We start from the raw sequence: 24647 nt of genomic DNA, 5'->3' as shown, positions 1-24647 counted from the left end.
GAAAGAAAGAAAGAAAGAAAGAAAGAAAGAAAGAAAGAAAGAAAGAAAGAAAGAAAGAAAGAAAGAGAGAAAGGGCAATGAGTCTTCTCTGTCAGTTCCACTGCTCCTTTGGGGCACATCGGGCTCAAGGTGTCCACTAGAAGGACAGCTGAATGAGGTCGAGGCAAAGCTGTGGCAAGAGTTCATGGCTGTAGATCTCAGACTTTCAGGGGGGTCAGGACCCACATGGAGCTTACTCTAAGCAGATTCCTAGGCCTTGCCCACAGAGATTTTTAGTTGGGTAGCCTGAGATTTTCTTTCTGAGCACATTCCTGGGTCCATGCCCCAGAAATCTCAGCTGATACTCATGCAGGTGGCGTACAGACCACACTCTGAAAAAACACTAGACTGGCCACAGACGGCAAAGCAAAGCTGATCCTTCAGGGATACATCTGGGGCCAAGTCCCCATCAGCACAGGGCTTCTCAAATGGCTTTACAGAGGAGTACAGAGCTCTATCAATATATGGCTCCAGAAAAAATACTACAGTGGACCCTATTAAAAATGGGTGGTTAGGAGAATAAAAAGCCTCTCTCTCTCTTTACTCAGATACACACATGCATATGAGCTCGTATACAGTGAATAAAAGTTCTAGAAGGTATCTGCTCCCAAAGCAAATTGGATCTGTCAGCTAAGGCCAATGCTGTGATGGCTTTATGCAGACTTCAACAAATTTCCTGACAGCACTACAGGTACCCTCCTTTTACAGTACCTGGGCTTTTTGTAAATTCTGAGGTATTTAAAGATTATGTTTTTCTGGGCTCTGTGTTCTATCCATACATTGGGAAGCTGATGCCTACACAGAGTTGCCACCTCTGTATAATCCATGGTCTGAGGGGGGAGGAGCAACAGTCATTGTTCTTTTGTTTCAGAGGACTGAACTGAACCATTTGTATGTTCAAAAAAAGGTCCTGAACTAAATTTGTGGTATATAAATGTAAAACTCAGTTAGTGCATTTCTTTTTTTTTTTTTTTTTAATTTTTTTTTTTTAACGTTTATTTATTTTTGAGACAGAGAGAGACAGAGCATGAACGGGGGAGGGTCAGAGAGAGAGAGACACAGAATCTGAAACAGGCTCCAGGCTCTGAGCAGTCAGCACAGAGCCCGACGCGGGGCTCGAACTCATGGACCGCGAGATCTTGACCTGAGCCGAAGTCGGCCGCCCAACCGACTGAGCCACCCAGGCGCCCCAGTTAGTGCATTTCAAAATCTTGGTTGTAGTAGGGGATTCTAAAAAATAGGAAGTGCACAGGATCCCACTGGAATGGGTCTTGGGAAAAGTTGCTTCAGTTAAAAATATTCAAGCTAAGAGGCGCCAGAGTGGCTCATGGCTCAGTCTGTTAAGCATCTGATTCTTCATTTTGTCTCAGGTCATGATCTCACTGTGGGAGCAAGCCTGGGGATGGGCTCTGTGCTGACAGTGGGAGCCTGCTTGGGATTCTCTCTCGGCCCCTCCCCCATCACACTTGCCCTCTCTCAAAATAAATAAATAAATAAATATTAAAAAATACATATTCAAGCTAAAAAATGAGAGATGTTTCATTACATTACCTCTTTTCAATAAATCCACTGAAATCCCTTTTGGAAGCAGACAGAGTAAATTAAAAGTTTAAAACCTGTGTTAGTTCTAATAGTGATGCCATGTTTTTTCATAGTAATTACTACTGTGGCTAGCTTGTCTGAGGACAGTTATTACATTCCCACGTTTGTGATGGAATAACTGAAGCACAAGTTTAAGCAAGGATGAAAAAAAATTTAAGAGGCTTTCATATCCATCTATAAAGCCTCCTAGAACAGTATCAAAAGTTTTAAATTTATCTGAACAGCCTTTATGACTTCTTCAACATACCAAGGAAGAGAGCAAGGCAGCGGGGGGAATGGCTCCCAGGGAACAGAGCATGATGTGAACTCCAAGACATCAGCCATTCCCTCAACTCCTATACTGGACAGGAAATGAACCCACAATTCACCTGGCTCCAGAATGCCTGGCCCTGGCAGTCTGGGTGTCCATGGCAATGGCAAACCAGACCTGGTGAAGCGTTAATAGCAGAAATAAGGTCTGATACTGTTTCTTCTTCCCACCCTCCATTTCCTCTCTCACCCTCAGGTGAGGGATTATGTGGTAGTCTTGACATCTTTTCTTTAAAATTTTTTTTTGCTTTTTAACACAGATCATTCCATGTCCAGAATGGCAATTCTGCAAGAGGCAGGCAGGTGTGAGCAGGCTGTGGGGTGGGGAAAGAGGAAGGGCATGTTTCCAAGCCTTAGCAGCCAGTGGGCAGTATCCGATCCCAGGAAGGGCTGGACCCCTGGGAAGCACCCAGGTTTGGCTTGCCCTGCACGACCAGCAGTGAGCAATTGCACAGCCAGTGGTCATCCAGGCAGGGCAAGCCCCATGGGCGGGTGAGTTGCGCATAGAGGTGGAGGGGGCGGGTGAGTGTGAGGGCTGGTCAGAGGGACCCAGCTGACCTGGCTCACCCTGTGTAGGTGGGTACTGGTGATGATTAACTAGTAAGCTCTAAGAGCAGTGACAGAGATAGGACCGAGATCAGGGCTTGGCCCCAGCACCAGCTCTCCTGAGAAGCCTGAGTCATCTCTTCCTGATCTGAAACTTAACCTTGACGTACTGGGGAAAATCTCTAAGTGAACTGTTGAACCTGTCCTGTTGGTTTGGAGATGAATGTAGGTGACAGGCACAGCCCCAGCATTGAGCAACATGGTGTTTATGGCTTTAAGGTTTCCTGCCAAAAGGTCTGGTGTCAGGCTAATGTCTCAGTACTCTTCTGTACTTAATTCTTCCAGCCTGTGATCCCTAGTCAAGATTTCTTTCTCTCTCTTCCCCCCACACCCCAGTCTCTTCTGCCCTGTGTCTGCATGCTTCCCCTTTCTTTACCCAAGTCACACTCTGAGCTCCCAACCTTTTATGGGAGGGCATTCTGGCTGCATGACAATCAAAGGCAGCCTGGAAGAGAAGATGGGGCCAATCTTATGATCTTATGAAAGTTCAACCTACCCAGACCCAAGGGGCTGTGGAGAGAGGTGTATCTGGATATATTTAAGGACCCTGGGGAATAGAGGAGGAAGGCACTTTAACACATTTTTTATCATGTAATAGTTCAGGAAACACATAGAGAATAACATTTTAAAATATGTATCCACCATTCAGCTTTATCAAATCTTAATTTCTGTCATATATGCTTCTGATGTCTTTAAGAAACGGGCCCCTACAGAGTGGTACATAAAGCTCCCGTCTGCTTTTCCCAGATTTCACTCCTCCCCTTCTAGCATCTACCCCACACTTGGTTGTATTTAGATTTTACCTCATTTGATATACCCCTAAACAACAAGCTTTAAGTTTTAAAACTTTATATAAACCATATTATTCTATATACATTCTCCTGATCTTTTCTGTTCAGTGTTGGTTTTTGAGATTGGTTAATCTTACATATGTGGCTCACTTGACTCATTTTTATTATTTTAATATTTTTTGAGAGACAGAGATAGAGAGAGGGAGAATCTTAGAAACAAATTTTTTTTAACATTTATTCATTCCTGAGAGACAGAGAGAGACAGAGCATGAGCAGGAGAGGGGCAGAGAGAGAGGGAGACAGAATCCAAAGCAGACACCAGGCTCCGAGCTGTCAGCACAGAGTCTGACACGAGACTTGAACTCACAAACCGTGAGATCATGACCTGAGCCGAAGTCGGCCACTCAACCAACTGAGCCACCCAGGCACCCCAAGAGAGAGAGAATCTTAAGGAGGCTCCACACTCAGCATGGAATCTGATGCAGGGCTCAATCCCAAGATCCCAAGACCCTGGAATCATGACCCAAACTGAAATCAAGAGTCAGACGCTCAACCGACTGAGCCACCCAGGCGTCCCTCACTTGATTCATTTTTAACGGCAATGTCATATTCCATTGTACAAATACACTCAATATACTTAAACACCTCCCTGTTGAAAGACATTTAGGATATTCCCAATTTTTCATATAGCAATGCTAAATTCTTGTATATAAAAAGATTTCTTTTTTTTTTAATTTTTTTTAATGTTTATTTATTTTTGACAGAGAGACAGAGCATGAACAGGGGAGGGGCAGAGAGAGCAGGCTGCAGGCTCTGAACTGACAGCACAGAGCCCGATGCGGGGCTTGAACTCACAGACCGTGAGATCATGACCTGAGCTGAAGTCGGACACTCAACTGACTGAGCCACCCAGGTGCCCCAAAAGATTTCTTATATATGTCTCCTTATGACTGATACATTTGGATTTATTTCTACCATTGCATTTTGTGCTATTTACTCCATTTTTTTAAATACTCTTTTTATTTTCTTCCCAGACTGGATTTAATAGACTTTATTACATTTCCCTACTCTACTGATAAGTTATATACTCTATTTCTACTTATTACCATTATTATAGACTTAAATTTCAGACTTACAGACTGCTACATGTTCCCCAGTACCTGTTCTCCTCTCTCTCTCATACAAATAACAGCCTCCAACTTTCAACAGAGCACGTAGTTCTCCAGAATAAAGACTACACTTTCCAATCTTCCCTGCTGCTGGGTACAACCATGTGAATGAGTTTTGATCAATGGGATATGAGGAGAAGCAATGAATGGAACCTTCGGGTCACCACTAAAAGGGACGGGTTTGGAATATGGACATCATGGTGAACCCTCCTCTTCAAACCTACAGCAGACGTCACCCTAGAATTATACGGCTCATGTCTGGAATGTTACACGAGAGGGAAATAAATATCTGTCGGGTTTAAGCCATTGTGACCTTGGGTTCTTTCTTACAGCAGTTGAATTATAATCTAGCTAATACAGTAAGCACGGATTTTTTAAAAAATTTATACTGCTTAGACTCATTCTGCTTCCCAAATCTGAGGCTTCACATCTTTTAACAAGTTTGTGAGTTTTTAGAGGTGCCTGGGTGGCCCAGTTGATTGAGCATCCAATTGATTTCAGCTCAGGTCCTCATCTCACAGTCAAGGGATCAAGCCCCCACAGTGGGTTCCATGCTGACAGTGCAGAGCCTGCTTGGGATTCTCTTACTCTTCATCTCTCTCTCAGCCCCTAACCCACTTGTGCACACATTCATTCTCTCTCTCAAAATAAATATATATTTTTTTAAGTTTGGGAATTTTTAAACCATTATCTCTTTGAGTAATGTTCTCCTTCATTCTCTTTTCCACCTCTGGAACTTTATAGGATCTTGTCATTCTAGCATCCGTGTCTCAGTCTCCGTGCCTTTATCTCTCTGGGCTCCATTCTGGATGACTTTCTCAGGTCCACCTTTCCATTCATTAAGCTTGTCTCAATGGTGCCTAATCTGACATTTAATTTATCTATTGAACATTTAGTTATACAATGAAAACATTTTTTGCTTCTAGCAGTTCTATTTCGTTCTTTTTCAAGTCTACCTAATCTTTTTGAATAGCGTCTTATTCTTGCCTTGTGTGTTCAATCACTTCATTACATCTTCAATAATTTGAAGGAATTCAATTATATTCAATAATATTGAAGGAACTTGCCAACATTTCCTTATTTGAAGTTCTTGAGGGACCTAGTCTACTTGTTTGTTGTGTATGGGGACTCTAACTCAGTAAAAATTATTCTCTCAAGTATTTAGTCATTTTGGATCATATATTCATCTTTATCATGGCTTTTTTGCCTGTGAGGATCCTGTATAATCTGGGTTGCGGTTTTGTTTCTCCAGAGAGGTTCTGTGTCTGTATCTAGGGTCCTAGGGGTATCACTGGCCCAGAACTTAAGGTTCCTAATCCACACAAATAATACAAATTCTAATATTAAACCAATACCATCATCAGGTTCTCACGGCGTACTTTCCTTTTGCTTTTTGTTTTTTGTGCCCAGAGCCTTGGCTAAGTCTGAGAAACTGTTCTGTCATCTCCCTGTCTTGGTAGATGATTTTCTTTTCCTTATCATTTTATATTACTTTGACAGTCCTGACTTTATTTTTTTTTAAGTTACTTATTTATTTTGAGAGAGAGAGACAGAGAGAGAATGTCAGCTTGGGAGGGGCTGAAAGAGAGAGAGAGAGAGAGAGAGAGAGAGAGAGAGAGAATCCCAAGCAGGCTCCGTGCTATCAGCACAGAGCCTGACTCACAGCTGATCCCACGAACCATGAGATCATGACTAAGCTGAAGTCAAGAGTCAGATGCTTAACCAACTGAGCCACCCAGGTGCCCCGACAGTACTGACTTTACGTGAAAGTTTCAGTTTCAGCTCCAGCTTCCAACTCACCAGACCTCATCTCTGTCTCCACAGATGCTAAAACTCAAACCTCAAACCTTTCATTACTACAGGGAGGCCAGCCACACAGCCCGTCCCACTCAGCTGTCAGAGTTGAATACCACTTGGGTTCTACTTCTTCATTTGGCCGGCTGAGGATTCCTCCTACTCTTCTCAGTGCATGGCTCTGCACTGAGAAAAATATTTTAAGTATTTAATCCAGTATTTCTAGGTGTTTCATAGCAGTCTTTCTTAAAGGTTATTTTGTGGTCCCTATCACTAGAAACAGAAGTCTCTTCCCTCTGTGATGTGTTTTAGACCAGCTGGAGGATCCTTACTTATCTTTTCCTTCCCTCCTACCCCTCCCCAGTCACATATCCTAAGGCAATGTTCTCAGACTGTACAGTGTACAAAACTAATTTCCGGGAGCTTGTTAAACATGCAGATTATGGGGCGCCTGGGTGGCGCAGTCGGTTAAGCGTCCGACTTCAGCCAGGTCACGATCTCGCGGTCCGTGAGTTCGAGCCCCGCGTCAGGCTCTGGGCTGATGGCTCGGAGCCTGGAGCCTGTTTCTGATTCTGTGTCTCCCTCTCTCTCTGCCCCTACCCCGTTCATGCTCTGTCTCTCTCTGTCCCAAAAATAAATAAAAACGTTGGAAAAAAAAAATTTTTTTAAAAACATGCAGATTATGAGCAGCATCCCCAGGATACCTGGATCAGGAGGACTGGGGTGGGGCCCAGGAATGCACATGCTTAGTAAGTGCTCCAGATTTCTGGCCTGGATAGTCCCAAGACCACCCTTTGAGAACTACTATCTAAAGCCCATTTCCCTTTACCTGAGATGGCTGAATTCTACCCTTTCTCTTAGCAGTATCTGAACCATATCCATAGGAACCCTGCTGGTCTCTGTTTCGCAAAGCCTGAACTAGTAGACAGCAATGCCAACAGACCCAAAGTTCACAAGTTCTAGACCAGGGAAGTCGAGGGTCATTACCCTCAGCAGTGGAAATGCAGGGGAAATGCCAATAACTTGTCTTCCTGGACTCCAGGTTGTGGGGCTATCATAAAACAGGCCTTTTACCCAGGCTTTACTAATAAAGACCTCGACATTACTTGGAGAGAGGTGGACTGATTTTTACTTTTGTACTATGAAGGAAGGGTTGGCTCAGGAGATGGATAATGTAAGCAAAACTAGAAAGAAAAGAGTTGATTCAACTAAGATAGATAGATAGATAGATAGATAGATAGATAGATAGATAGTTTTTTTTTTTTTTTTTTTTTAGTACAGGACTCTACTCTCCAGACAGGTTATGCTCCAAAATGCCTCTGAAAGTCAGGTGTTTAGACTGTCTCTTCCCACAGAAACATTACAAATGGTGGTCAGTTTCCCAGACCAGCCCATCCACACCTGTAAAGATAATAATCATTCCCATTTAAGACCTATTCCATGCCAGAACCTTTATATGTGTGACCTGATACAATTCTCAAAATAACTGTGAAAGGCAGACATTTGTGTCCCTGCCTTAGAGGTGAAGGGACTTGCTCAGGGTCACACAGCATAGCTAGTAAGTGGCAGAGCCAGGTGGGTCTGGCTCCAAAATCTGTGTCCTTGTCACTAGAAAATCAGGCTGCCTTTCATAGCTCATCTGCTTAATACAGGGTGAACAGTAAAACATCGTCCCTTCTTCCCCACACTGAAAAAGAAATATTAAGGGAATAACAGAACTTCCACTACAGCCAGTTGACTCAAGAGGTAATGGAGGACCAAGATGTCTATGATTTCTCTGGAGCAGGAGAGAATGCATGATGATAGCTTAGTAAATTGCTTTGATTTGGGCTTAAAAAAGAAATAACTATCTTAGATTTCATTCTGCATGTGTGGAGGGCATCTTATTAAAAGTTCACCTTCTTGCAATGAGTAGTAAATAGGCCCTAGGGATCTAATGCACAGTATAGTGAATACAGACAAGAGTACTGTATTATAATCATCAAACTTGCTAGGAAACTGGAACTTCATTATTCTAACCCCTAAAAAGAAATGGCAATTACATAATGTGATAAAAGTGCTAATTACCACTACAAAGACAGCCACATTGCAAAATATAAATGTATCAGATTAACATGTGGTGTACCTTAAATTATATAATGTTATATGTCAACTATACTTCAATTAAAAATTAATTAATTAAGGGGCACCTGGGTGGCTCAGTAGGTTAAGCATCTGACTTCGGCTCAGGTCATGATCTCACAGTTCATGAGTTCGAGCCCGGTGTCAGGCTTTGTGCTGACAGCTCAGAGCCTGGAGCCTGCTTTGGATCCTGTGTCTCCGTGTCTCTCTGCCCCTCCCCTGTTTGTGCGCTCTCTCTCTCTCTCTCTCTCTCTCTCAAAAATAAATAAAAATATTTTTAAAAATTAAAACAAAATTATTTAATACCTAGAAAAAACAAAGTTTACCTTCTCTAACTCTCCCTCTCTAACTCCTGCCCTAGCGGACACAGACCTCTGAGATGAGGTTAGGTCTCCAGGACTCACCTTGTCAGCCAGCAGCTCCCTGATCTTGCTGGCCTGCAGGCGGAACCGGAAGAGCTGGGTTTCCAAGGCCAGGCAGCGCTTCTGCCAGTCTACGCTGGCTCGGGTCTCCACCTTGAGTTCTGCCATGATGGAATCCACTTCTGGCTACTCCAGGGAGCCCTGAGAACCAGCACACAGCAAGAGGAGAAGATCAAGAAGTGTGTGAGGAGGAGGGTAGAGAATACAGGGCTACGGGCTGTGAGTTAGTCATTGCTCTCCCTGTGTCCCATTGTCACCTTTCTTAGCTCAATGTGTCCTGTTCCAACGTAAGTTAGCTGGGCAAACTCAAGAAATCACGAAATGTGAGAAACTGTAAGGAGAATTGGGCCTCATCTGTGTTTCATTCAATTATCCATTTAACAAATATGTATCCATTCAATAGACATTTACATGCCAGACACCCTTCTAGGCACTGGAGATGCAAAGGTAAATAAAAGAGGCCCCCTTATCTTTGAGTTTTCCAGGGAACTCAGGAAAATCTAAGAGAGAATGTAGTCACAATTGCTAATCAATATGCAGATAAATGGGAACAGGGAAATGGGGTAGACTATGGGAGAGGGATAAAGAGGGGACGATGTTTAGGGAAGGATTAAAGTGAGTGACATTCATTTGAGATCATATAGCTAACTGGAGGCAGAACGCTGATTTCCAGTTTATTATTGATTCTACTACATCTATATAATGTTATTTATTTATGTATTTATTTACTTTTAACAAATCGTAATTCTGCATTCCTTCCTTCCTTGGATCCATCTATTCATTCTTTCTTTCAAGTAGGTTCCACACCCAGTGTGGGGCTTGAACTCACAACCCATAGATCAAGAGTTGCATGCTTCACCGACTGAACCAGCCAGGCACCCCCACTCAGAGATTTTTGATGAGAAAAAATGGAATGAAAATCCAAAGCTTTGCATGTCCTTGACAATTTCCTATTTAGTTGGGATTCTGTCAGTTGTCATTGAATCATCCTCCTCTAAAACAGATTCTCACTCTAAGTTCTAAAATATAAACCAAAAAAAATTGGTAGACATTTTGCTGTAACCTCTGGAGAATGCCACAAGTCCTTGGGAAACAATGATACAAATTCAGACACCTATAATATCGCCAGTCAGGGGAATTTATCCAGATGTCTCTTGGATAAATTTTAGAGAAGACAACTGGTTGGGGATGAGAAAATGAAGCAGCATGTATGAGTATGCACGAGAGAAGACACAAGCAGATGAACACAGGGGAGAGATGGGCTGGAAAACATACCTGCCATCAGAATTTTTAAAATCCTCCCTGCTATTAATAATTACACTTGGCCACCAGCATAAATTTGGTCTGTCCCAAACCATGACACATGATTACTCTAGTATTAGATGATTTTTAAGGAATGACTTATTTTTTTTAGGTTGATAATATTTTTAAAATGTGATCTGTCAGAGATACATAAGACTTACAGGTGAAATTATATAATGTCTGGGGGTTAGCAGTGGTCTAGGAAGGAAATACATGAAATCAGATTTATCAAAATATTTCCAAGTTTTGAAGCTGGGTAACAGGTACATGGGAGTTCTTTATACTGGCCTTTTTACTTGAATATATGCCTAGAATTTTCTGTAACAAAACTTTATTTTTTTAAATCCGTTTTCCTTTTTCTTTTTCTTTTTTTTTTAAATTTTTTTTTTCAACGTTTATTTATTTTTGGGACAGAGAGAGACAGAGCATGAACGGGGGAGGGGCAGAGAGAGAGGGAGACACAGAATCGGAAACAGGCTCCAGGCTCTGAGCCATCAGCCCAGAGCCTGACGCGGGGCTCGAACTCACGGACCGCGAGATCGTGACCTGGCTGAAGTCGGACGCTTAACCGACTGCGCCACCCAGGCGCCCCTGTTTTCCTTTCTTTTAAAAAAAAATTTTTTTTTTTAACGTTTATTTATTTTTGAGACAGAGAGACAGAGCATGAACAGGGGAGGGGCAGAGAGAGAGGGAGACACAGAATCCGAAACAGGCTCCAGGATCTGAGCTGTCAGCACAGAGCCCGACGCGGGGCTCGAACCCACAGACCGTGAGATCATGACCTGAGCCGAAGTCGGACGCTCAACCGACCAAGCCACCCAGGCGCCCCCCTTTTCCTTTCTTTAGGAGCCACATGCCTCAGAAAACCCAGTCACCTCCTGCCCTGTTGCCAAATACCGTCTTGGTGACCAGTGAGTCTGTCTTTAATGTGTTAACCACCAATACTGCTTCCCACCTCACATTTGACTTTTACATGGATCTTTCTCATACCACAAATAGCTATCATTTACTGGGTTCTCAGTGTATGCCAGGCAAGTGTGGCCTCTTTAATCCTCATGACAACACATAAGACAAGGTGTGGGCACTACTGTCTACACTCTCACATGAGGACACTGAGGAACTGAGAGGCTAAATAACTTATACAAAGAGTTCTAGAGCTAGTAAGTAGTGGGGCTGGAGTTCTCGTCCCAAAGTTCCTGCTCTTAGCAACTCTGCTGTTTACACATCCAGAAACTTGAAAGAATTCTGATCTCACAAAGAGTGAGCTGGATTGTTAAGAATGAGAGAAATATTTTACAGGACCTTTTAGGATCCTTGGCAGGATCCTTGGTAGGATATTAGGGTGAACCTGTATTCAAGAGTTTCCAGGGCATCCTGGTCTCAAACCATAACCTGACACCATAACCTTCATAAGCACAGACATTTATCCTATATCCAGACTTTTCATTTAAAAAACAGCGTCAGTAGACCTGCAGAGAAAGGCCCAACAATTAAACACTGATGAGTCTAGTGTCTGCATCTTTCGGTTCTGGGCTGCTCAGAACACTGAACGCATGACCTCAGCCCTGCTCTCCCGGAACTGTCATCCCAAACAATCCCAACATTGTGACCTCCCAGCAATCCCCACCTCAAAAGACTGGGACCGACTGGAACGGGGAGGAAGACAAAAGGCAAAAACAAAACATGACCTTCTCTGAGCTAAGATCACAGCTGAAAAGACAAAACAACCTTGTGGGGCCTCCAGAGAAGGCCAGAGGCTTCATGTTTGATTTGCTTTGTCCTTTAAGGGGGTGGGGGGGGGGGTGGCACTTCCTCGTATAAATAAAAAAAGTGGTAGATCTGAACATAGGACCTGAGTGTCTTGCAACCTAGCTTGGGGCTAAGCATTAGCAGTAAAAACACACAAGTAAAACCTAGGGAGAGGAGAAACTTAATTCTTTTGTGGCACCCTCTTATTGACTGTCAAACTACAGCTCAGATTCCAAGAGGACAGTGGAAAACCAATCATCAAAATCTCCAGGAGCTTGGAAATAAAACATATCATTGGCCTCTGCCTGGTCCTGATATCTGAAATTATCTCTAGACTGCAGGGAGTGCTTTCCCAATCAAGCATCTTATGACATCACACTTTCGAATAGATCAAGTGCTCTGCTTAAACCTCTCCCTGCCCTGGGCACGCTAATGTCAGGGGCGGGGTGGGGGGGTGGGGGGGGTGGCGCGGAAAGAGTTGCGCTGGGCTTGTCTTAGCATGTGAGGAGAGCTACGGGGTTTCGAAAGGGAACTGGAGCAAGGTGCCTGCTGCCAAGCGCGTGGCCCAGAGGCTCTTCCGACAGAAGCAGGTGGTTGCCGCGGCAGCTAGAAAACATGAGGCAAAACATAAAAGCAAAATACCAGTACAGTGAACTTCACCTGCTTGGTCACCTTGTACTTGTACCTCCCATGAGGAGCAGAAATTAACTTAAAGAACAGTTTTTAACTTTCCAAAGCACTGTATAGGAGTTATTTCTCTCCTTATCCTCTCAATATCCCTGAGATGTAGGACAAGTGATACTATTCACAATGAACAGATAGATGAGAAAACCCAGTGCATCCATGCCTTGAGACATAGAGCTAAGCAGTGTCAAAGCTGGGCCAAGAATGATCTCCCAGCATACAGAACATCCTCTTTCCGTGAAGATGCTTCAGTAATGGTGGTGGAGTCTCATGCTACCCGGCTAGCCTAACACAGATAGAACATTAATGGCAAAATAGGTGGGGAAATGAGAGAAGGGACAAAACCCAGCTCAACTGTTCTCTTTGTTTTTTAGTCTGGAAAGCTTCAAATATACACAAGAAGTAGGGAGAACAGTACAATAAATCCCCATGCACCCTCCCCCGAACTACAATGGTTGACTCACGGCCACTCTTGTGAAATCCACTTCTCTTGATTCCTATTAGTGCCCAGCAGGCTACACTGCCCAGCAAGTGACCACACAGCCTTGACTCCTGCTTTGGAACTCCCTAAGTCCTCCAGCATCCTGGGCTGACACAGCCACAAGGCTGGAGCAGCATGCCTCAGAGGCAGGGGCTGCGTGCAGGATGGGTGATGAAAAGGGGGCACAGGGAGTCCTTAGGTGACCTCAGACTTTGAGCCTGTATCAGAGAAAACACAGACTTGACCTGAGATGGCTCTGGAAGGTTTAGGGATTTGACCAGAAATTGACAAAATGCTGAGATTAAATTTAATTCAACCAACTTTTGTGAAGTGATTTCTACGTGCAAGGTTGGGGACATAAAGATGAATTAAAGATCCCATGGCTTGTAGGGCTCAGGTCTACAGTCTGAATATCCTGGAACTTCCCTACAAAGAGGACCAGTCAATATAAGAGCCTAAAGGAAAGAGGGCAGAGGCCACTGCAGGAGGCTTCAGAAGGTAACAGGAACTCTGTTCTGGGTACAATTTCCACTGGGCTCTCCTGTGTCACCTCACTATGGTTCACTCTGAATGTGAGCACCTTTTGTGATTTCCACTTGCTAGTGGTAGGCTACCATCATCTTCTACAAGTGCTAGACTAGACTGACTACCTGCCCAACTATGGGAAAGGAAGAGCTTTGTGCCCCTTTTCTGGGGACAGAGCTGGGGGAGGGTGAGTGCATACAGGGGCATAGCTCCCTCTGACCGCACCATGTCATCTGATCAAGCCAACAATTTGTGTTTTACTCTTGGGTGCTGAGGCAGCACATTTCACAATGTTGGAAGAGACAGGAAAAGGTGAGCATGTTCCAGCCTTCGGGGATCTAAATACCAGAAAGGACTAGGACAATCACGAATAGCATCCTTTGAGAACAAAACCAGTAAAGGGAAACAGCAGAGTGTAGTACTTCCGATCCCCTCTCCTGGTGCCAAACAAGCCTGGGTTTGAGTACTGGCTCAGGCACTAATTAATCATGTGACCTTAAACCATTTGCCTAACTCTCTGAGCCTCAGCTCCATTTTGAAATTGAGAGCAGTAATATTTGAAAAGGAGGGAAATAATATTAGGTTGAATCATGGAATTATCAACATTTAACCATTTTTTGACCTTCAAAAAATGGCAATTTCATAGGCACACTAGGTCATATTTTTTTGAGAATTAAAGGAGATATCACGAAAGCCTGGCACACAGCACTCCATATTGATAGCTACTATCAACAAAGAAAAGGCAAACCAACAGTGCCTCGGCGTACTAGGAGATGTGGCTCATACATGTGCTCACTACCAGATCTACCTCAGAGAGGTGAGGGGATTTTTAAAGATTATTTTACCACTTTTTTTTTTAAGTTTATGTATTTATCTTGAGAGAGAGCATGAGTGGGGGTGAGGGAGGAACAGTGAGAGTGAGACAAAGAGAGAGAGAGAGAGAGAGAGAATGAATCTCAAACAGGCTCCACACTCAGCACGGAGCCTGAGTCAGGGCTCAATCCCATGACCATGAGATCACGACTTGAGCTGAAATCAAGAGTTGGGTGCTTAACTAAGCCACCCAGGTGCCCCTTTATCTCTTTATTTTTGAGTACTGAACAAAAGTGTATATGGTACAAAGTAAGGCTTCTTCCCACCTTGTCCCTCAGCCACAGTGTTATGGGGTTTTGTGTCTTCCAGAAATATCCAGTGTAGACACAAGCATTCTTATACATGTTGCATACACATACACAAACACAAATGGTAGCACACTCTACACGCTGTCCTTAACCTATAACTTAGAGATCTTCCTGTATCAACATATATACCTGCTCCGTCTGCCCTCCATTCTCTTTAACAGCTTTATTGTTTTCTACTGTGTAGCTATTACATGACTTAAGAGTCCCTTATTTTTTTTATAAAGCTTTTTATAACTTTAAAAAATTATTTACTTATTTTGAGAGAGAGAACATGCACGAGAGCAGGGGAAGAGCAGAGAGAGAGAGAGAGAGAGGGAGAGAGAGAATCCCAACAGGCTCCACACCATGAGTGTGGGGTTCGATCTCATGAACTGTGAGATCATAACCTGAGCCGAAATCAAGAGTTAGACGCTTAACTGACTGAGCCACCCAGGTGCCCCAAGAGTCCCTTACTAACACACATTTGGGTTGTTTGAAAACTTTTGCTAAAATAAACAATGCTGCAACAAATATATGTCATTTCATATACATAAGAGTATATCTGAAGGATAAAATCCCAGAAATGGAATTGTAGCGTTAAGTGAGAACACGTTTTTAAATGGCCAAATTGTCCAGATTGCCTTTTCAGAGACTATTCTAATTCATACTCCAGCCAGCAATAAGTGCCTGTTTTCCCACGGAGGAGGTCAGTTTCGAATTCATTTTTGACAGAAGGGAGAGACGGCTCAACTGGGCTATCCAGAGAAGACTCAGCTGGGCTATCCAGAGAATGCCGGATGGTGGCTCAGCAGCCAGCCTGCTGTGAACTCACCCAGATCAGGACTGAGAAAATCCTCGCACCTTAACCTCAGCATGTACAGCATCTATACAACACTCTTCAAACCAAAAGGGGCACAGAGTTCCCCACATGGAAACACAGCCTCACAGAGAGAAGGGAATAGTAAAGAGGAGTGCACAATGGGGGCAGAGTAGGAGGTACATGTTTCTTCCGGGGAGCTGGTGACTTCTGAGGAGGGCAGAAGGGGCCCCACATTTTCTCAACTCAGTTGTTAGTCTCAATGAGTCTGAGACCACAGGGGGTAGGTACCCTGTCATAACCCAGCTCTGAGCAGGCCTCCAAAGCAGTCTATGAGAGGGAAGGTAGCTGATAATGGATTACACCCCACCTTAGGAATTTAGGAGGCTTGGGTTTGAGTTTTGCCTTTTCCACTTTTTAGCTATATAACCTTGGGCAGATCACAATTTTTCTGAGACTGTTTCCTTCTTTATAAAATGGGGATAACAGTATGCAGAAACACTAGGTAACTGATGTTAGTTAAGTGACGTTACCACATGTAGAGTCTGGAACATAGAAGACAGTCCAAAAAGCCTGAGGAAAGAATCCACGACTTTTCCATTGAAATTGTTATTAAAATGATCTTTCAAGTGGAAACTGTGCCAGGAACTAAGGTTCTGTCCAAAAGAGTTTATGAGATGGACTCACAGTAAAAGCTTACGGAGATGTCCTGGCAGGGAGGAAACCCACACGGGGCGGATTCTACTTCCAGGTGAGGGTCTTCACTGCCTCTGCTACCCCCATTAAGGCTTCCTGGTCCCTGGTGATAAAGTCACTACGGCTCCTAGGACACAAAGCTACTGCTGTCACTCGGTGCCCAACTTGTTTTCTTTTCTGCTTGGCTGACCTGCCTCTAGGAGTCCAGCCGGACCAACAGAATCCCTAAGAGAACTACCGAGAAACCACAGAGGAGATTACCTGAGACGAGGCGGGGAGGAGGGCGGGAGGCGGAAAGCGAGAGGGCAAGAGAGCGCTCGGCAACGCAGTGGGACGCCTGCAAGTGCGCCCGAGGGCCCTTCCCGGGGGCAACCGGCTCGAGCCGGTCCCAAACTCCCGCTCCTCCCGGGAAAGGCGACTCCTCGCCGCCTGGTGCGAGTCCCCCGAGTCCGACCACGGCTGCCAGCGCCCTCAGCGCCAGGCGGGGAGGCACCTGCTCTGGAATCGCCCTCCGGCAGGAGGGAGCCCTTCCTCTCCGCTCCGCCAAACACCTCCCCGCCAGCGCACACCGCCAAGCCCGTCCCTGCCTGCGAGGCGCGCGCGGCCGCTCACCTCCCGCCAGCTCGCGGACCCTCCCGCCAGCTCGCGGACGCTCCCGCCGCCCACCCGGCACACGGGCGCCCTCCGCGCGCGTCCACCGCTGACCTTGCGTCCTTCTAGCCCGAGTCCGCGGCGACCGCCGGGTCTCCGCTCCGCGGCAGCAGGGGTCGCGGTGGGCGGGGCGGGGGCCGGGCGGGGTGCCCGCGGGCTGGCCGCACAAAGCCAAGCCCGGCCTCGCGGCGCCCCATTCAGAGCCGCGCCGCGCCCCCTCCTCCCGGGCCGCTCCTTAAAGGCCGAGCGCCGGCGCGGCTCCTCGGGCGGCTCGCGGAGAGGCACAGGAAATGACCTCAGCAGGCTCCAGCCTCCCACCTCTCCGCGCCGCCCGGCTCGTCCCAGGGGCGGCGGGGTCTCCCGGCCCCCCTCCGAGCTCTCCGCAGGGACCGCACCAGCCGCGGAGGGCGGCCGGGAGCCCCGGGAGGTGCTCAGCGCCCGGCCAGCTTGGGACCTTCGCAGGACGGGGCGCAAGACCAGACCTCACCCCCCAAAGGAGGTTCCAGCATTTGCTGGCAATCTGTGAGAACTGTAACGCCCGGATATTTAGAGCAGAAGTCCTTATTTCCAACAGGCTGTCCCACTGCCAGACCCAGGTTATGATTTGTAATTTGGGAAAAAAAAAAAAAGTCACCGTGGCCCCGAGTGTACTTTGCTTGCTTATGTACGTTTGTCTATGCATTATTTATGTTAAAGGAGCAGGCCGAGGAGCCAGAAAGGCAAACCGGACGCTGCCTGCTGGGCAGCTGGAGCAGTCTTCATACCCTCGTTCTACAAGGGCTTGCAGTCCCTTAGCGCACCGGTACAGTCCTACACTCAGAGTGGATTGGCACACTCGACTTTTTTGGTTAGGCGGGTTTGGGGTAAAGAAGATGAATATGGAGACTATATAGGAGGAAAGGAGCCACGTTTCAAACGGCTTTCTTGGCCAGTCCTGCAGGCTCTCTGTCCAGGCCTGAACCGAGGCAATCACCACCAGGACCCACTTCTGCAAAGGGGCTTGGAAAACTCACTCCGGGCCTTGACGAAGGATCCTCTGGCTCCACCCCAAGTTTGAATTTGAATCTCTGGAGGTGAGGCTGTCAGATTACCCAGCTAACAACTTCCCCAGGCAATTCTCCTGCACAACTTTGAGAGCCCAGATACTATAGAAAGCTGGTCCCAGTAGTAGTAGTTTAGGAGGCCAAGGGCAAAAGTTCAACTGGGCCAATGGGACTCCAGGGCTGAACTTGCAAATGGATTCATAGCTCCTGGGAATTGAGATAGGTCAACCCCAGACTGTGGGACACTGGCCTCTGCTATCCCTTCAACACTCAGGAAGATGCCTAAGGAAGCTCAAAAGCAAGTCTTCTGGAGTTTGTTAAGGATGATTCATTGGTTCATTCATGCTTTCATTCACCTTCATGAACATTAGATTTCAAATAATATAAAAGGGCTAACAATGAAAAATGTCTACCTCCCACCCTGCCCTGTCCCCCAGATCACTCCTCCCCAAACACAGAATTTCCTTTCAAGATATTTTATCTATAAAGCATTCATAAATACATATGCATTCATATGTTTGTATATATATACAGTTGACCCTTGAACAGCATTGATACGAACTGCACAGGTCCACTTATACATGGATCTTATTCAATAAATATATTGTAAATGTTTTTTGGAAATTTGCAACAACTTCAAAAAACTTGCAGATGAGCCACATGCCTAGAAATACCAAAAAAAAAAAAAATAGTATTATTGGAAGAATATGGTATTTAATACATATAATGTACAAACTATATGTTAATCAACTGTTTTTGTTATCGGTAAGGTTTCCAGTCAACAGTGGGCTACTAATTAAGTTTTTGGGGAGTCAAAAGTTATACTCAGATTTTCTTTTTAATTTTTTAAGTTTATTCATTTATTTTGAGAGGAAGAGAAAGAGAATGTGTGTGAGCGAGCAGGGGAGGGGCAGAGAGAGAGGGAGAGACAGAATCCTAAGCAGGCTCTGCAGAGTCAGCACAGAGCCCTGTGGGGGGCTTGAACTCATGAACTGTGAGATCATGATCTGAGCTGAAACCGAGAGTCGGACGGACACTCAACCAACTGAGCCAGCCAGTATAGGCAACCCTATATTCAGATTTTTTACTGCATAGAGGTTGGTGCTCCTAATCCTGGCATTGTTCAAGGGTCAACTATATATATGTTCATATATATGTATTCATATCCCCTTTCAACACTAAGGAAACATCCCTTGCTTTTTTTCCCTCTTGACATTACCATTTCTTGACTCTTGTTGACTCATCAGCACACTTAGAGATGCTTTATTTTTTAGGGGTCCCCTAGTGTTCCTAATGATGGATATTTAGGATGTTTCCAATCTTTGGAAATGCTTTGCTACAGTGAATATCTATGTGCATACTTCTTGGTCCACATTTATGACTATCTTTATGGTTTAATATTTAGAAGTGGAATTGCTGGCTCTACACACAAATATGAATTTTAAATTTCATTAGATGCAACCAAATCACCCTCAAAGGAGGCTGCACCACCAACCTATACTTCTTTCAGTGTGTTTTGAGTGCCCCTTTGTTCCCTCCCACCACACCAGTCAAGTGATTTATCACGAACTACAAAGCTTTTAAAAAGGGAGGATTAAATGAGTTCATATGCATGGATGATTTTAAAACACTGCTAGCACACAGGAAGGTTCAAGAAAGTGTTAGCCTTTGGTCTCCCAACCACACTCCTCCCTGTGACCTCTTCTTTCCTTTGGGCTCTGTTTCAATACCGGCTCTGTAAACTTGAGCAAGTTCCTTAGCCTCTCTGGGACTCGGTTTCCTTTTCTCTAATATGCATGATCTCTCTCTCTGGAGTTGGTTTGAGGATTAAATCAGATAATAGAGTTACATACATTTTGGAATACAATCATTGTTCAATAAGTGATAGCTATCCTTCCCTCAAACTTTCCCCCCAGCTTTTATTTTGAAAATTTCAAACTGACAGAAGTTGCAAAAAATAGTGCATCAAACATCCATATACTTTTTGCCATGTTTACTTTCTGTCTTTACACATATATAATATATATTATAATATATTACATTATATATTGGTGCTATTTAAGTTATATATTATATATTATATATTTCATATTTCTAATATATTATATATCACATATATTATAATATATAATTTTTCCATTTGAGAGTTGTGCACATCATGACCTTTTACCCCTGAATATTTCAACATGTACCTTCCCAAGAACAAGGATGTTCTCCTCCTAATATTATCACACTTAGGAAACTTATTAATACAATACTATCATCTACCATACAGACCATATTAAAATTTCCCCAATTGTCCCAACAATGTCCTTTATAGCTGAGTTTTATAGCTCTTCTATTTATTATTATTAGTCCCTACCTAGTACCAGAAAGAATGGATGCCTAGAGAATAATTTCATCCCCTCCTCTGTCCCAGGGAGAGGGTGACTCCCACAATTCTAGAGCCTAGTATTCCTCAGCGGCTTCAGGTAATCAATAACCACGCTAGCAGGGAAAGTCACAGGCAGGGCAGAGTTTCCCATCTAATGCTAGGGATTGTCCCACCAGCCGTCTTGGCTGATGTCACCTCCTCTGCCTGGCTCCAGCCACCCGATGCTGGCAGCCCAGGAAGATTCTGTCCACCTCCCCTCCAAACCCTGGCTGGGCTTCTGGTGTCTCCTCCACGTCCCCCATTGGCCTCCAATCAGCAGAGGCAGCTGTGAAAGCTTCAGTGAGGGAAACCTGGCTCCTCTGTCACCCTCAACCGCAGCCCTCCCCATGCCACCCCATCCCTAGATGAATTTCTATGAACCTCCAGGCTGGCCTACCCCTAACTTAACCCTGGAATTAAGGGTTGAGATGTCAAGACACTATCTTTTCCCCACAATCGTTCTGTCTTTTTTTTTAATGTTTATTTTTGAGGGGGAAGGGGGGATAGGCAGAGAGAGAGAGAGGGAGACAGAGGATCTGAAGCCAACTCTTCCCTGAGAATGGAGAGCTGAGAGCTGAGAGCCCGATGTGGGGCTGGAACTCACGAACTATGAGATCATGACTTGAGCCAAAGTCGGTCGCTTAACCAACTGAGCCACCTAGGCACCCCAACAATCTTTCTGTCTTAAGTCACCTTTTACTTAGCCTTCCATGGATCTGAGACTAACAGTCAAACTGGCCACTGATCACATCCAGACAGTAACATCAGCTGATGCTGATATTCTTCTCTCCCCCCCCCTTCCCATTCATTTGTTCATTCATTCATGATAACTGACTTTTAGGTTGTTCCAGGTACTCTATTAGATGCCCAACTATTAACTTGGATAAACCATTTCCTTGCTTCCTGCCTCAGTACGTCCTGTTGTAAACTGGGGAGGAAAAGGCAGGATTATGAGAGAATCATTACAACAGAGGGGAATTTGCAAAACTGAAGTAAGGAAAAGCCATCTTGGGTACCATATTTGGTGTTGTAGTGGGAACTAGAGGAGAACAGGAAGGCTGGTGGGAGCCTGCCTGAAAGTCTCCAAGGCCCCAGATCCCTCTACGGGTCCATGCAGAAGCGGCACTCATGACACTTAAAGCTCATTCCTGTTTGATATTAGTTTGTTATTATAGTGGCCTGACAGCAGACAGAGGAAGAAAGCCATCGTGTGCCCTGAGTGGAAGGCTCAGTTGGGCCATTGAAGCTGAGGATCTCCTTTTACTTTTCTGAGAAGAGGATGAGGCCTTGGTGGCCACTCACTGTGAACATGTCTGAACCAATTTGGTCCTCTGGCAATTGACAGGATCCTATACTCACGGCCCCTGGAGATGAGAGGTGACTGGAGACCATTCATCTCCTCTTCTATAACCTCTTACAGGTGGGATAGTAAAAATGGCCAAAATTCTGTCAATTATACAGACATCAGCAAGCAGGCACAAAAATTTCTACAACTTGCTTCAAGGGAGTCAGGGAGTTGGCCTGGTCTGGTTTTTACACATTATTCATGTGAGAGCCCATATCCTCTTTCTGGCTAACTCCTTACTTTGGAAACCTCTAGCATACCTCAAGCACATTCAGCCTACCGGTGTAGGCTTTGATGCCATTTGAAGTGCTTATGTAATCACCCTCTAGACTACAGATTCCTGATTAGAATACTTTCGATGCTAACTAACCACTCCAAGGGTTAGAGGAGATCAGTGTATATACAGACACACCATGTGGTTTGACATCATCAGTTTAAGTCCCATCTTTACCACATCTGTGCTGATGTAACCTTGCGGCAGGTGCTTAATTCCTCATTGGTAAAGTGGTATAACATCTCTTGCCCCATAGGGTTGTTGGAAGGGTTAAATGAGATAGTATTGTGTCTGGCATGTAGCAAATTCTGTATAGAAGGTAGCTTTTGTTATTCATTCTTTGAACAAATATTTGCTAGAGGTATAATGTTTATGAGATACTCTCCCAGGTTGCTAATATGTACTGTACTAGGTCAAGAGGTGGTGATATCTCAAGGAGTTCTCTTTGTTGCAAGATTGCAATAGATAAGAAACATGGTTTGAGAGAAGGAATAACTCTAGGAGAACTAGCAAAATGTTTGACAATTCATCTTCCCATGTCCTGGGCTTTCTAGAGATCCCACTTCTCAACACCACTTGTTTTCTCTGAGTGGGGATCTGGACTCCAAAGAAGCCCTACCTGCTTCACTGAAATTCTCCCAAATCAACCACCCTGTCTTCTGCCTTCAGGGCCTTGTTCTCGGTTGTTTTTGGTAGGAGACTAAAGGGGAAAAGGGAGGGAGAGGAGAAGGGGGAGGGACATCAGAGTCCCAGGATCCCGGGGGCTGGTCCTTGTCCAACCTTCTACCTCAGGAGCCAGGGGCAGAGGTTGGCAGCTCTTGGGCTACAAAGAAGTCAGGAGGTGATCCTACTGCTGAATCTCTGGGAGCAGCTAGAGCAACCAGGGGCTGGGTCAGAAAGGCTCAGGGTCATTGTCCAATTCAGGTAGGAGAGCAGTGATCAGACATGCAGAGAGATGCAGGATAGGAAGGAAATGAGAGTCCAGAGGCAGAATTCTGTATTGTGTGTGTGTGTGTGTGTGTGTGTGTGTGTGTGTGTGTGTGTGTGTATGTGTATGTTGGATGGTGGGAGTGTCCTAACTTTGGGCATGGACTCTTCTTTCATTTATTCATTCAGTTACTCAAGAACAAATATTTACGGAGTAGTTACCATTTTTCAGGCACTGTGTGAAGAAACAAAGTGTGGCAAATGTGACCAATGAACTCAGGGCACAGACTTCAAAACCAGACATGCCTGTCATTGAATCCTGGGTCTTCCCAGTGGGGAGCATGGCAAATGATCTATCCAGTCCAGCTGTGGGCTCCAGAGCCAGACACAGCCAGACAGAGCCAGGCAGAGAGCAGGGAAGAAAGAGGTTCTTCATTTGTAAACAGGAATCAGTATTCTTTCCTTAGAGGGTAGTTGGAAAGATGGAGATAGGGTCTGCCCCACTATCTGGCATATGCACCCAGTAAGTGTTACTGAATGGAGGTATAAAGGACTAACAAGATGCCCAAAGAGTAGGGACTTGGAAGCTCACAAAGAGCAATGGGTGGAAGGAAGGCCTGGTCAAGAAGGACTCCAATGAGAAGGAAGGCAGCGATTCCCCACCTGACCTTATATCAAAAAGCCCTGGGGCCACTGATTAAAAACATGGAACGAAGCCCTGAGCATTGAGATCAGCAAGCTCAGGGGTCTGTATTTTCATGATCCTTAGACCAATACGGTGCCTGGAATTGACTGGTTTGTCATACACCATGTTCCAACACTCCAGTGATCTTCTCAGACAGCAACAACAGCCCCAGAGGGGAAGGCAGGGTAGAACTGATGTCATGACAACACATATCAATGCAAAAGGATCTGTCCAGCACAGCTGTGAGCTCACCAAGTGAGAGAGAGCCAGGCAGAGAGGGACTCAGTAGGATGAGGGTGGAGAGGGAAAAGAGGAGGTGGCAGGGAGGGGGAAAGGGAAGCTGAGTTGGGAGCTGATAGAGCTCAGGGAATGAGAACTGGGTAAATCCAGTCATCTATGTGGGATTCTAGATCATTTTAGAACTTACAACATTAAGGTTTTAAACCAACCGTCTTATTTCTCCATGGGGGTAGAAGGGGATGGGCAGGGACCTTCAAGTAAGTGGCATTTCTCCAGAAGTCTAAGGAGCCCATGTGGGAAGAGACTCTAGGGTTCTAAGAAGCCGGGGGAACTCAGGCCAGTCAGGGAGCCTGTTGTAGCACCTTGGCCCCTTTTCTGCAGTATGTGTGTGGCAACTCTAGACATTTGAGTTCTCAAGGTGACATTGTGTTGGCTCTGGGGGATTCTACTTCCAGAGTTCAAATTCCAGCTCTGGCACTTAACTGAATACTGGCATATAGTAAGTACTCAGCAGATGCTGGCCATTATTATTATCCCTTCAGCTGATGACAGACCATGGGAGAGGTGTGGTGAGCTAGGGTTCTGCTTTCATCCATTCAGTACATGCGTGGTGAGTGTCCACTGTGGACCAGGAAGTAGGGGAGGGAGAGCATGGTGGAACAGGTGACTCAGTCTGGGCAAACTGGACTGTGGAGGGTCTCTTTGTGCCCCTTGACCTCCCCTCTGCTGACTGGTTGCTTCACTTGACTGGAAGAGGCTTGCAGTGTAGGGTGGAGAGCTATCTATGGCTGGGAGTTGGAGT

General features: G+C 45.2%; 1 protein-coding gene and 1 long non-coding RNA gene across 10 annotated transcripts in view; one reads left to right on the top strand and one right to left on the bottom strand.

Moving 5' to 3' along the window:
* Nucleotides 1-17116, bottom strand: part of PLEKHH1 (pleckstrin homology, MyTH4 and FERM domain containing H1) — a 53640-nt gene extending 36524 nt beyond the window's left edge. For 3 of the 9 annotated variants that reach the window (XM_040477469.1, XM_040477475.1, XM_040477476.1), the window contains exons 1-2: nucleotides 16973-17116; nucleotides 8836-8994 (exon numbers count right to left, since the gene is read on the bottom strand). In XM_040477469.1, the coding sequence (XP_040333403.1) occupies nucleotides 8836-8961 (126 nt within the window). In that variant the 5' untranslated portion in view covers nucleotides 8962-8994; nucleotides 16973-17116. The other 6 variants (XM_040477472.1, XM_040477477.1, XM_040477470.1 and 3 more) reach the window with 5 other exon arrangements.
* LOC121031945 (uncharacterized) lies at nucleotides 1504-4818 on the top strand. The gene is made up of 2 exons (XR_005790996.1): nucleotides 1504-2096; nucleotides 4557-4818. It is a non-coding gene; the product is annotated as an uncharacterized LOC121031945 (long non-coding RNA).
* Nucleotides 17117-24647: the final 7531 nt, after the last annotated feature.

Source organism: Herpailurus yagouaroundi, unplaced genomic scaffold (genome assembly GCF_014898765.1).
Source record: "Herpailurus yagouaroundi ecotype Mexico unplaced genomic scaffold, PumYag 141, whole genome shotgun sequence".
NCBI classification, from domain to species: domain Eukaryota; kingdom Metazoa; phylum Chordata; class Mammalia; order Carnivora; family Felidae; genus Herpailurus; species Herpailurus yagouaroundi.
The sequence above is the reverse complement of the archived record's forward strand: the minus strand, read 5'-3'. Positions and strand labels throughout refer to the sequence as shown.